General features: G+C 48.8%; 1 protein-coding gene across 1 annotated transcript; it reads right to left on the bottom strand.

Annotated features, from left to right (window-relative positions):
• Positions 1–4,386: 4,386 nt before the first annotated feature.
• On the bottom strand, positions 4,387–7,806 carry LOC135537351 (ATP-dependent 6-phosphofructokinase, muscle type-like; the record flags this gene model as incomplete). The annotated part of the gene is made up of 3 exons (XM_064963543.1): positions 4,387–4,589; positions 5,471–5,548; positions 7,733–7,806. Coding segments are annotated over 3 exons (355 nt in total), but the record flags the coding sequence as incomplete, so codon positions are not given.
• Between the last annotated feature and the right edge of the window lie 5,125 nt (positions 7,807–12,931).

Raw genomic sequence — 12,931 nt, 5'->3', positions numbered from 1 at the left:
TCACTGCCTTGGGGACAAACAACCGATTGGCAGGGCCTCCTTTAGGGTCCGGTTCGCTAGCTTGAGCACGTCTCACGGTATCCTCAACTTGCCACGAGATCGGAGCCACAATCTTAGCAGCAGGAAGGACAGGCATGTCCGTGTCATCTCGAATGGCAGGAGCGTAGACTCGGGACAGGGCATCCGGTTTGAGATTCTTCGACCCGGGCCGATAGGTGAGGATAAACTGGAATCGATTGAAGAAAAGAGACCATCTAGCTTGTCTAGAGTTCAATCGCTTCGCCTGCTGGATATACTCCAGATTTTTGTGGTCCGTAAGCACTTGAAACGGGTGAGAAGCCCCCTCGAGCCAGTGTCTCCATTCCTTCAATGCCATCTTAACCGCTAGGAGTTCACGATCCCCCACATCGTAGTTCCTCTCAGTCGGGGTAAGCCGGTGTGAGAAGAAAGCGCACGGATGAAGCTTCTTGTCTTCACCCTCTGAGACAGGACAGCTCCGACACCAACCTCTGATGCGTCTACCTCCACCACAAATGGTTCATCCGTAGTCGGTAGTATCAGGATGGGAGCAGAGAGGATGCGCTGCTTGAGTCCTTGGAAGGCCGTCTCAGCTTCTCTTCCCCAAAAAAACCTTGCATTGCCACCTTTGGTTAAAGCTGAGAGAGGAGCTGCCACCAAACTGAAGTTCTTGATGAACTTGCGGTAAAAGTTTGTGAAGCCCAGGAAACGCTGAACATCCTTAACGGATTTGGGGTGGGCCAATCCGCTACCGCCCCTACCTTCCTAGGGTCCATTTGGATTCGACCGGGTTCCACTACAAATCCCAGGAATTGTACTCGGGATGAATGGAATTCACATTTTTCCGGCTTAACGTACAGATGGCTGTCCAGGAGGCGTTTGAGTACTTGTCTGACATGCTTAGTGTGTTCTTGAAGGAGCTCGAAAAGATGAGGATGTCATCCAAGTAAACGAACACAAATATGTTAAGCATATCCCTAAGCACATCGTTTATGAGCGCTTGGAACACCGCTGGGGCGTTGGTCAGGCCGAAGGGCATCACCAAGTATTCATAGTGACCAGTAGGCGTGTTGAAAGCGGTCTTCCACTCGTCACCAGGTCTGATCCGCACAAGATGGTATGCGTTCCGCAGGTCAAGCTTAGTGAAAACAACTGCTTCCTGGAGCAGCTCGAAGGCTGTGGCCATAAGGGGTAGCGGGTAACGGTTACGGACGGTTATGTCATTGAGTCCCCGGTAGTCGATGCAAGGACGTAACCCACCGTCTTTCTTGGCCACAAAGAAAAACCCTGCTCCCGCCGGGGAGGTGGATGGACGCATGAGGCCTGCTTCCAGAGAGTCCTTGATGTAGGTATCCATAGCAGCTCGTTCGGGTGGAGATAGGGAAAAGATCCGACCCCTGGGGGGCAAGTGCCCGGAAACAGGTCGATGGGGCAATCGTAAGATCTATGGGGTGGTAGCATGGTGGCCCTCTGTTTGCTAAACACCAGTTTGAGGTCATGGTAACACTCGGGAACTCGGGTCAGGTCGATGGATTCTAAAGACTCGGGAGTAGAACTCGGGAATTCTGGAAAATACAAGTAGCTTGGCACGTAGGACCCCACTGCTTGATAGTGCCCACAGACCAGTCGATGTGAGGGTTATGGCTGTGAAGCCAGGGGTATCCAAGGACGAGAGGGAACTCGGAACAGGAGATCAAATGAAAGTTCATCAATTCCTGGTGTTGTGAAACTGAAAGTCTCAAGGAGGTAGTGACATGAGTGACAAGTCCAGATCCCAAAGGGCTTCCATCCAATGTAGTAACCCTCATGGGGTCACTTAGAGGTTCAGAGGGAACGCCATTCTCCTTCGCCCAGACACCATCCATGAAGTTACCTGCGGCTCCAGAGTCTACCAAGGCTTGAAGGTGAAGCTTGTGGTTGTCCCAGGAGAGGGTGACTGGAATGAGCAGACAGGAGTTGGACGGATGGGAGGAGGTTATGTTTCCCGTTACAGTTCCCCCGGTCTGTACGGGACAGAGCGTTTCCCTGGAGCCCGGGACACGTGGAACGGAAATGGCCCGGTTTGCCGCAATATAGACAGCGTCGCTCCTCATCCGCGGTCTCTCTCAGCCTGGGAGATGCGTCCAATCTGCATGGGTTCCGGTGGAGCCAGTGATGATAAAGGTGGGAGCTCGGAGCTGGGACTGATAGGGCTAGAGGTCTACGGTTGAGTTCTCTCTCTCTCAGACGCTGGTCAATGCGTGAGGCCAACTTGATCAGGGACTCGAGATTGTCCGGTGGTTCCCGAAAGTGGCCAGTTCATCTTGGATAGTGTCGGAAAGGCCTTTCAGAAAGCACACCGTGAGCGCCTCGTTGTTCCAGCCACTCGCTGCTGCTACCGTGCGGAACTGGATGGCATAGTCACGTCACGCTGCGCCAACCTTGATGGAGAGTCAGGAGCTGTTTGGCTGAGTCAGAACCACTGCTTGGGCCTTGAAACACTCGCTTGAATTCCTCAGCAAAGGCAGAGTAGCTGGCACAGCAGGAACTATGGGCATCCCACAGCAGTAGCCCAGGCCAGGGCTTTTTCCGACAGCAGGGTGATGATATATGCGATCTTAGACCGGTCGGTGGAAACGACGAGGGTTGCAGCTCAAAGGAGAGAGAACATTGAGTGAGAAACCCTTTACAAGCACTTGGATCACCTGAGAACCGTTGGGGAGGTGGAAGACGAGGTTCAGCCAGGGGTTAACTGCCATGGGTACGTGAACTTGAGGTACTGGGACGGAACTGTTGCCCGGGGTAAGTCGATCAGACATTTGCTTAATGGAAGTCAGCATCTCCGACAGAAGATGAGAATGTCTTGCCATTAAGGCCTCTTGCTGAACCAGGGCGGCTTCGTGGCGTTGGACAGTCTCCAGGTGGTGGGACAGCGTGGCAAAAAGGTCCTGGGAACTGGCTGCCTCTGGGTTCATTTTGGCTCTGTGTTTCTGTCAGGACCCGGTTTCGAACCTGGGTCTCCGGAGTGAGAAACAGTCACTTAACCAACTGAGCCACGAATAGACAGCAGAACCCAGAAGATGAGGCAGACACAGCAGTACTTAAGACGGTGTATTTAATGAAGAAAAAATCCTAAAAATAAAAATGGCAAATCCAAAAAGTGGAAGGAAAAACACAAAAAGAACTAAAAAGAAACTCACCAAAACTAAACTAAAAAACAGAATACCACAAGAACGTTACCCGGAATCGACAAGAGCACACAGAACACTAGGGCAGAGTGCCAACATACAAACACAGAGCACAGAACTGAGGGAAACAAAGGGTTTAAATACACTCAGGGGAAACAAGACACAGGTGCAAACAATAATGGGGGTCAAGGGAAAAACACAGGGACAAAAAGCACAATGGGGACATCTACTGACAAACAACTGGAACAACCCTGGCCAAATCCTGACAATTAATCCATGCATTTGTTACTTTTAGGTTAGACTTCTGCAATGCTCTACTTTCTGGCTACCCGGACAAAGCACTAAATAAACTTCAGTTAGTGTTAAATACGGCTGCTAGAATCCTGACTAGAACCAAAAAATGTGATCATATTACTCCAGTGCTAGCCTCCCTACACTGGCTTCCTGTTAAGGCAAGGGTTGATTTCAAGAGTTTACTGCTAACCTACAAAGCATTACATGGGCTTGCTCCTACTTATCTTTCCGATTTTGTCCTGCCGTACATACCTACACGTACGCTACGGTCACAAATGCAGGCCTCCTAATTGTCCCTAGAATGTCTAAGCAAACAGCTGGAGGCAGGGCTTTTTCCTATAGAGCTCCATTTTTATGGAATGGTCTGCCTACCCATGTGAGAGACGCAGACTCGGTCTCAACATTTAAGTCTTTATTGAACACTCATGTCTTCAGTAGGTCCTATGATTGAGTGTAGTCTGAGCCCTAGGACAATGCCTCAGGACTACCCTGCATGATAACTCCTTGCTGTCCCCAATCCACCTGGCCGTGCTGCTGCTCCAGTTTCAACTGTTCTGCCTCCGGCTATGGAATTTACTCCTGAGGTGCTGACCTGTTGCACCCTCGACAACTACTGTGATTATTATTACTTGACCATGCTGGTCATTTATGATCATTTGAACATCTTGGACATGTTCTGTTATAATCTCCACCCGGCACAGCCAGGAGAGGACTGGCCACCTCATAGCCTGGTTCCTCTCTAGATTTCTTCCGAGGTTTTGGCCTTTCTAGGGAGTTTTTCCTAGTCACCGTGCATCTACACCTGCATTTGCTTGCTGTTTGGGGTTTTAGGCTGGGTTTCTGCACAGCACTGAGATATCAGCTGATCTAAGAGGGCTATATAAATCAATGTAGTCTTTTTGGTGACCCAGGTATCTCACCCCCTTTTGTCAGGTCAGCCAGCAGCTCGCTCCACTCTGTACGGAACTGGTTAGCACCAGTCAAGCTGCCATCACCGCCGATCACACACAGATTGGTGATGCCCAGTTTGACCAAGTTGCAGGCGGCCTTCAGACGTCCCCACTTCTCTTTGAAGTCCATACAGCGGGCACTGCCAATCACAGTTCCACCCTGAGAAGAGACAGCAGACGGGGCGGGATCAGTGAATGACACAAACAGAACCCACATAGTCTGCCAACAGAACACATTCAGTTGGGCTAAATAAGAGGGAGAGATGAAGGAGGAAGTAGAAAAGGAAAGGATGTGGGTTATAGAGGGGGATGAGAGAGATTGTGGTTATGAATATAGTGTGTGTATGTGTGAGAGAGAGGGAGATACTTTTTGTCTTACTTTAATGAGCCATCCTCTACACTAAAAACACCACAAAAAGAGAGGGAGAGAGAGCGATAGAGAGAGAGAGCGAGAGCGAGAGAGAGAGAGAGAGAGAGTGAGAAGAGAGAGAGAATGGAGAGAGAGAAAGGAAAGGAGGAAGATGAAACCCCAACCTCTCCTTCTGAAGCCCATTAAATCCAGTGAACTCTGACATTTGATTAGTTCCTCCTGGCCAGAGGGTCACTGGTCTAGGACCAGCTTGAGTTACAGAGGACAGATTCCACGTTCTTCACTGAAAGGTTACATTTGGTCAGGAACTAAGGAGAGCTCAAGACAGTGTGAGGGTGGAGGTAATTGGAGAGTGAGTGAGTGAGTGTGTGTGTGTGTGTGTGTGTGTGTGTGTGTGTGTGTGTGTGTGTGTGTGTGTGTGTGTGTGTGTGTGTGTGTGTGTGTGTGTGTGTGTGTGTGTGTGTGTGTGTGTGTGTGTGTGCACATGTGTATGTATGTGTCATGCATGTGCTTGCATGTTTTTGGGAGTGTCTGTGTGTCTATATACACGTGTGTCTAAGAATGCATGTGGTGAATGTGTGTGAGTGTGTGCAAGCATGCTTTTTGTCTATGCATGTGATTTTGTGTGGGTGAGTGTGTGTGTGTATACTGTATACAATATGTGTGCTCACCAGATGCAGCATCATAGACACACTCTCCCAGGTGGCAAGTTTGATGTTGTCACCTCCATCCACCAGACCCTGGTAACCCTGGAGACGAAGACACAAACCTGTCACTCGCAGTCGTGGGAGTATCTAAGGTGAAACCCAGGGTAACTGAGGTGGCTTGAAAATAAAAATAAAAGAGAGCCGCACACTCTTGGAGCTCAGATGCAAAAAAAATTCACAACTGTGTGTGTGGACAGATGATGCCAATTACATTGATCATATGTGGTTGTTGACTGAGGTGGCTTATCTGACAGACCTTTACGTTAAGGTAACGGGCATGGAAAATTGAAAGTTACATCGCCCTTTCTCAAATCCAGTTCTTGGGGGCCTTAGCACTGCTGGTTTACATCCTATTCCATCTAATCAGGGATTGATTGAAACTTGAGACACCAGGTAGGTGGAATCTCTGGCCAATAACATTACTCAGTCAATTAAGTACCATGGAGTATTAAATCCTGCAGTGCTGTGGAGTTTGAGGCGCAGGTTGAAGTACCCCCATTGTAATCTGTATTATTTAAAGGCCCAGTGCAGTCAAAATGGGATTTTCCAGTGTTTTATATACAGTACCAGTCAAAGGTTTGGACACACTTATTCATTCAAGGATCTTTCTTTATTTTTACAATTTTTCTACAATTTTCTACATCAAAAATATGAAATAGCACACAACGAATCGTGTAGTAGCCAAAAAAGTGTTAAACAAATCAAAATATAATTTATGTTATAGATTCTTCAAAGTAGCCACCTTTTGCCTTGATGATTGCATACTCTTGGCATTCTCTCAAGCAGCTTCATGAGGTAGTCATCTGGAATGCTCTTCCAACAGTCTTGAAGGAGTTCCCACATATGCTGAGCACTTGTTGGCTGCATTCCCTTCACTCTGTGGTCCAACTCATCCGAAAACATCTCAATTGGGTTGAGGTCGGGTGATTGTGGAGGTCAGGTCATCTGATGCAGCACTCCATCACTCTCCTTCTTGGTCAAACAGCCCTTACACAGTCTGGAGGTGTGTTGGGTCATCGTCCCACTAAGTGCAAACCAGATGGGATGGTGTATCGCTGCAGAATACTGTGGTAGCCATGCTGGTTAAGTGTGCCTTGAATTCTAAATAAATCATTGACAGTGTCACCAGCAAAGCACCCCTACACCATCACAAGTCCTCCTTTATGCTTCACAGTGGGAACCACACATGCGGAGATCATCTGGTCACCTACTCTGCGTCTCACAAAGACATGGTGGTTGGATGCAAAAATCTAAAATCTGGACTCATGAGACCAAAGGACAGATTTCCACCTGTCTAATGTCCATTGCTCATGTTTCTTGTCCCAAGCAGGTCTGTTCTTTGTCTTGGTGTCCTTTAGTAGGGGTTTCTTTGCAGCAATTTGACCATGGAGGCCTGATTCACGCAGTCTCCTCTGAACAGTTGATGTTGAGATGTGTTTGTTAATTTAACTCTGTGAAGCATTTATTTGGGCTGCAATCTGAGGTGCAGTTAATGGATGATTTCTGAGGCTGTTAACTCTAATGAACTTATCCTCTACAGCAGAGATAACTCTAGGTCTTCCTTTCCTGTGGCGGTCCTCATAAGAGCCAGTTTCATCATCGCGCTTGCTGGTTTTTGCGACTGCACTTGAAGAAACTTGACATTTTCCAGATTGACTGACCATCATGTATTAAAGTAATGATGGTCTGGCATTTCTCTTTGCTTATTTGAGCTGTTCTACAAATAAAGAAAAACCTTTGAATGAGTATGTTTGTCCAAACTTTAGACTGGTACTCTATATTTCATTTTCCACACTACGAGGTTGCAATAATAATGTGAAATTGTGAAAATGATGATAATGTACTTTTATTGTATGATCTTTTTGTGAAGACTGCCTGAAATATCAGCCTGTTGTGGTGGGATGGAGTTTTGGCCTGCCTGGTGACATCACCAGGTGGTTAATTAGTTAATAGACCAATAAGAAAGAGAGGTCCAAAACTTTCTGCCAATAATAGCTAGTTTTTAGTTTTCCCCTCCCCACTCAGACCACTCCCAGACAGTCCCAGCAAAATTCTTGCTTGAGAAATTGCTCTTTGCTAAAAAGTTATTTTTGTTTATTTTCACAAGTTTAATTGAAAACAGTCACAGTGAGGTTGCATTGGACCTTTAACAGTTATAGACAATAATAGAGTATGGGTAACATGAAATAGTAGATGAGATGGGGTGGATACAAGTCAGGTACTAACCTCATGAACGAAGTAGACCTTGGCCCCAGTGTAGATGCCCATTCTGACTGTGGCCCTCACAGCAGCATTCATACCTGTAGCACAGAATGGTTGGTTAAACATCACTGACACAGTACCACCTGCACAGGTGGTTTTGAACTATGACGCACAACACAGTGTGATTAAGCTTTCATGCTGTGTGCTACAAATTTGACATATGGATAATTATACTGAACAACATGCAACAATTTCAAAGATTTTACTGAGTTACAGAAAATTGGTCAATTGAAATAAATTCTAATCTATGGACTTCACATGACTGGGAATACAGATATGCATATGTTGGTCAAAGTTACCTTACAATAAAGGTAGGGGCATGAATCAGAAAACCAGTCAGTATCTGGTGTGACCACCATTTGCCTCATGCAGCGTCACACTGCTTTGCATATAATTGATCAGGCTGTTGATTGTGGCCTGTGGAATGTTGTCCCTTTCCTCTTCAATGACTGTGCGATGTTGCTGGATATTGGCGGGAACTGGAATACACTGTTGTATATGTCAATCCAGAGCATCCCAACCATGTTCAATGGGTGACATGTCTGGTGAGTATGCAGGCCATAGATGAATTGGGACATTTTCAGCTTCCAGGAATTGTGTACAGATCCTTGGGCCTCAGGAACTTGTCATGGTACAGTATCTCTATGCATTCAAATTGCCATTGATAAAATGCAATTGTATTCATTGTCCTGGCTAATGCCTGTCCATACCATACTGTAACCCCAACACCCTCATGGGGCAATCAGTTCACAACGTTGACATTAGAAAATCATCGCCACACAACGCCATACACGTGGTCTGTGGTTGTGTGGCCGGTTCGACGTACTACCAAATTCTCTAAAACAGCTTATGGTAGAGAAATGAACATTGAGTTATTTGGCAACAGCTCTGGTGGACATTCCTGCAGTCAGCATGCCACTTGCATGCTCCCTCAAGAGGTCTGTGGCATTGTGTTGTGTGACTAAACTACACATTTTAGAGTGGCCAGCACAAAATTTCATTGTCCCCAGCACAAGATGCACCTGTGTAATGATCATGATGTTAATCAGCTTTTTTTTAGCTTTCTTTAACTAGTCAAGTCAGTTAAGAACACATTCTTATTTTCAACGATGGCCTAGGAACAGTGGGTTAACTGCCTGTTCATGGGAAGAACGACAGATTTGTACCTTGTCAACTTTGGGATTTGAACTTGCAACCTTCCGGTTATTAGTCCAATGCTCTACAACTAGGCTGCCCTGCTGCCCCAGCTTCTTGATGTGCCACACCTGTCAGATGGATGGATTATCTTTGCAAAGGAGAAATGCTCACCAACAGGGAAATGCTCACCAATTTGTAAGTCGCTCTGGATAAGAGCGTCTGCTAAATGACATAAATGTAATGTAAATGTATGTATGCAAATTTGTGCACAACATTTTAAGGAAGAAATACTATTTTGTGCGTGAGACAATTTATGGGATTTTTATTTCAGCTCATGAAACATAGGACCAACTTTACATGTTGTGTTTCTATTTTTGTTCAGTGTATATAGGAAACACCAGGGGCCAGCCACATTAGTACCAGAGTGACTGGTTTATATGGAAGCTAAATGGGCTAAATAACAGTTCAGGACCCCAGACAAGGTTAAACCCTCATAACAGCTGGTATCTCTTTACTCTATCACTTCATTCTTAACAGACTTGTCTAATTTTTGTGATTTTACTGAACATCAAATAAGCATGTACATGTACCCGATCATGATGATAAATGTACTAGGGTCAAGAGGGTAGGGTTCAGGATAAAATGCATGCCCGTGTAGGGCTTGACTGTGAGTTCACATGGTCAGGAATAACTTGGGCCCCTGATCGTCATATATGGCTGAGAGGAACCATAGCATAGTGGAACACTGAAGAGCTCTCCTGTCACATTCACACAATTGGAATGGCAATGCACTTTTAAGCTCTCCTGTGCATGTAGTTGGAATGTAACTGCCTATGTCTCTGTGTCACTGAACTGGCAGGACAGACAAGGCAGACAGGGAGAGTAAGGCAGACAGGAGAGACAGGAGAGACAGGGCAGACAAGGCAGACAGGACAGACAGGAGAGACAGGGCAGACAGGAAAGACAGGAGAGACAGGGCAGACAAGGCAGACAGGGCAGACAGGAGAGACAGGGCAGACAAGGCAGACAGGACAGGGACAGACAGGCAGACGGTCAGACAGGAGGGACAGGGCAGACAAGGCAGACAGGACAGACAGGACAGACAGGAGAACAGGACAGACAGGAGAGACAGGGCAGACAAAGGCAGACAGGGAGGTAACAGACAGGAGAGACATGAGTGACAGGGCAGACAGGACAGACAGGAGAGAGGGCAGACAAGGCAGACAGGGAGAGTAAGGCAGACAGGAAGAGTAAGGCAGACAGGACAGACAGGAGTGACAGGGCAGACAGGACAGACAGGAGAGACAGGGCAGACAAGGCAGAGTAAGGCAGACAGTGAGAGTAGGGCAGACAGGACAGACAGGAGAGAAGGGCAGACAGGAGACAGGGAGAGTAGCAGACAGGACAGACAGGAGAGACAGACAAGGCAGACAGGGAGAGTAAGGCAGACAGGGAGAGACAGGCAGACAGGCAGACAGGAGTAAGGCAGACAGGACAGACAGGGAAAGTAAGAGACAGGACAGACAGGAGAGACAGGACAGACAGGAGAGACAGGAGAGACAGGGCAGACAGGACAGACATGAGAGACAGGGCAGACAGGACAGACAGGGAGAGTAAGGCAGACAGGGCAGACAGGAGAGACAGGGCAGACAAGGCAGACAGGGAGAGTAAGGCAGACAGGAAGAGTAAGGCAGACAGGACAGACAGGAGAGACAGGGCAGACAGGGAGAGTAAGGCAGACAGGACAGACAGGAGAGACAGGGCAGACAGGACAGACAGGGAGAGTAAGGCAGACAGGACAGACAGGAGAGACAGGGCAGACAAGGCAGACAGGGAGAGTAAGGCAGACAGGACAGACAGGAGAGACGGGAGAGACAGGACAGACAGGAGAGACAGGACAGACAGGAGAGACAGGGCAGACAGGACAGACATGGGAGACAGGGCAGACAGGACTGACAGGGAGAGTAAGGCAGACAGGACAGACAGGAGAGACAGGGCAGACAAGGCAGACAGGGAGAGTAAGGCAGACAGGACAGACAGGAGAGACAGGGCAGACAGGACAGACAGGAGAGACAGGGCAGACAGGGAGAGTAAGGCAGACAGGAAGAGTAAGGCAGACAGGACAGACAGGAGAGACAGGGCAGACAGGACAGACAGGAGAGACAGGGCAGACAGGGAGAGTAAGGCAGACAGTGAGAGTAAGGCAGACAGGACAGACAGGAGAGACAGGGCAGACAGGACAGACAGGGAGAGTAAGGCAGACAGGACAGACAGGAGAGACAGGGCAGACAAGGCAGACAGGGAGAGTAAGGCAGACAGGAGAGACAGGGAAGACAAGGCAGACAGAGAGAGTAAGGCAGACAGGACAGACAGGAGAGACGGGAGAGACAGGACAGACAGGAGAGACAGGACAGACAGGAGAGACAGGAGAGACAGGGCAGACAGGACAGACATGAGAGACAGGGCAGACAGGACAGACAGGGAGAGTAAGGCAGACAGGACAGACAGGAGAGACAGGGCAGACAAGGCAGACAGGGAGAGTAAGGCAGACAGGAAGAGTAAGGCAGACAGGACAGACAGGAGAGACAGGGCAGACAGGACAGACAGGAGAGACAGGGCAGACAGGGAGAGTAAGGCAGACAGGACAGACAGGAGAGACAGGGCAGACAGGACAGACAGGGAGAGTAAGGCAGACAGGACAGACAGGAGAGACAGGGCAGACAAGGCAGACAGGGAAAGTAAGGCAGACAGGACAGACAGGAGAGACGGGAGAGACAGGACAGACAGGAGAGACAGGACAGACAGGAGAGACAGGAGAGACAGGGCAGACAGGACAGACATGGGAGACAGGGCAGACAGGACTGACAGGGAGAGTAAGGCAGACAGGACAGACAGGAGAGACAGGGCAGACAAGGCAGACAGGGAGATTAAGGCAGACAGGACAGACAGGAGAGACAGGGCAGACAGGACAGACAGGAGAGACAGGGCAGACAGGGAGAGTAAGGCAGACAGGAAGAGTAAGGCAGACAGGACAGACAGGAGAGACAGGGCAGACAGGACAGACAGGAGAGACAGGGCAGACAGGGAGAGTAAGGCAGACAGTGAGAGTTAGGCAGACAGGACAGACAGGAGAGACAGGGCAGACAGGACAGACAGGGAGAGTAAGGCAGACAGGACAGACAGGAGAGACAGGGCAGACAAGGCAGACAGGGAGAGTAAGGCAGACAGGACAGACAGGAGAGACGGGAGAGACAGGACAGACAGGAGAGACAGGACAGACAGGAGAGACAGGAGAGACAGGGCAGACAGGACAGACATGGGAGACAGGGCAGACAGGACTGACAGGGAGAGTAAGGCAGACAGGACAGACAGGAGAGACAGGGCAGACAAGGCAGACAGGGAGAGTAAGGCAGACAGGAAGAGTAAGGCAGACAGGACAGACAGGAGAGACAGGGCAGACAGGACAGACAGGAGAGACAGGGCAGACAGGGAGAGTAAGGCAGACAGGACAGACAGGAGAGACAGGGCAGACAAGGCAGACAGGGAGAGTAAGGCAGACAGGAAGAGTAAGGCAGACAGGACAGACAGGAGAGACAGGGCAGACAGGACAGACAGGAGAGACAGGGCAGACAGGGAGAGTAAGGCAGACAGGACAGACAGGAGAGACAGGGCAGACAGGACAGACAGGGAGAGTAAGGCAGACAGGACAGACAGGAGAGACAGGGCAGACAAGGCAGACAGGGAGAGTAAGGCAGACAGGACCGACAGGAGAGACGGGAGAGACAGGACAGACAGGAGAGACAGGACAGACAGGAGAGACAGGGCAGACAGGACAGTCATGAGAGACAGGACAGACAGGAGAGACAGGAGAGACAGGGCAGACAGGACAGACAGGGGAGTGAGGTGCATTTCACCAGCTCATTGTCTCAATACACCAGCTCATTGTCTCAATACACCAGCTCATTGTCTCAATACACCAGCTCATTGTCTCAATACACCAGATTGTCTCAATACACCAGCTCATTG

Source organism: Oncorhynchus masou, unplaced genomic scaffold (assembly GCF_036934945.1).
Source record: "Oncorhynchus masou masou isolate Uvic2021 unplaced genomic scaffold, UVic_Omas_1.1 unplaced_scaffold_7554, whole genome shotgun sequence".
NCBI classification, from domain to species: Eukaryota; Metazoa; Chordata; class Actinopteri; order Salmoniformes; family Salmonidae; genus Oncorhynchus; species Oncorhynchus masou.
The sequence above is the reverse complement of the archived record's forward strand: the minus strand, read 5'-3'. Positions and strand labels throughout refer to the sequence as shown.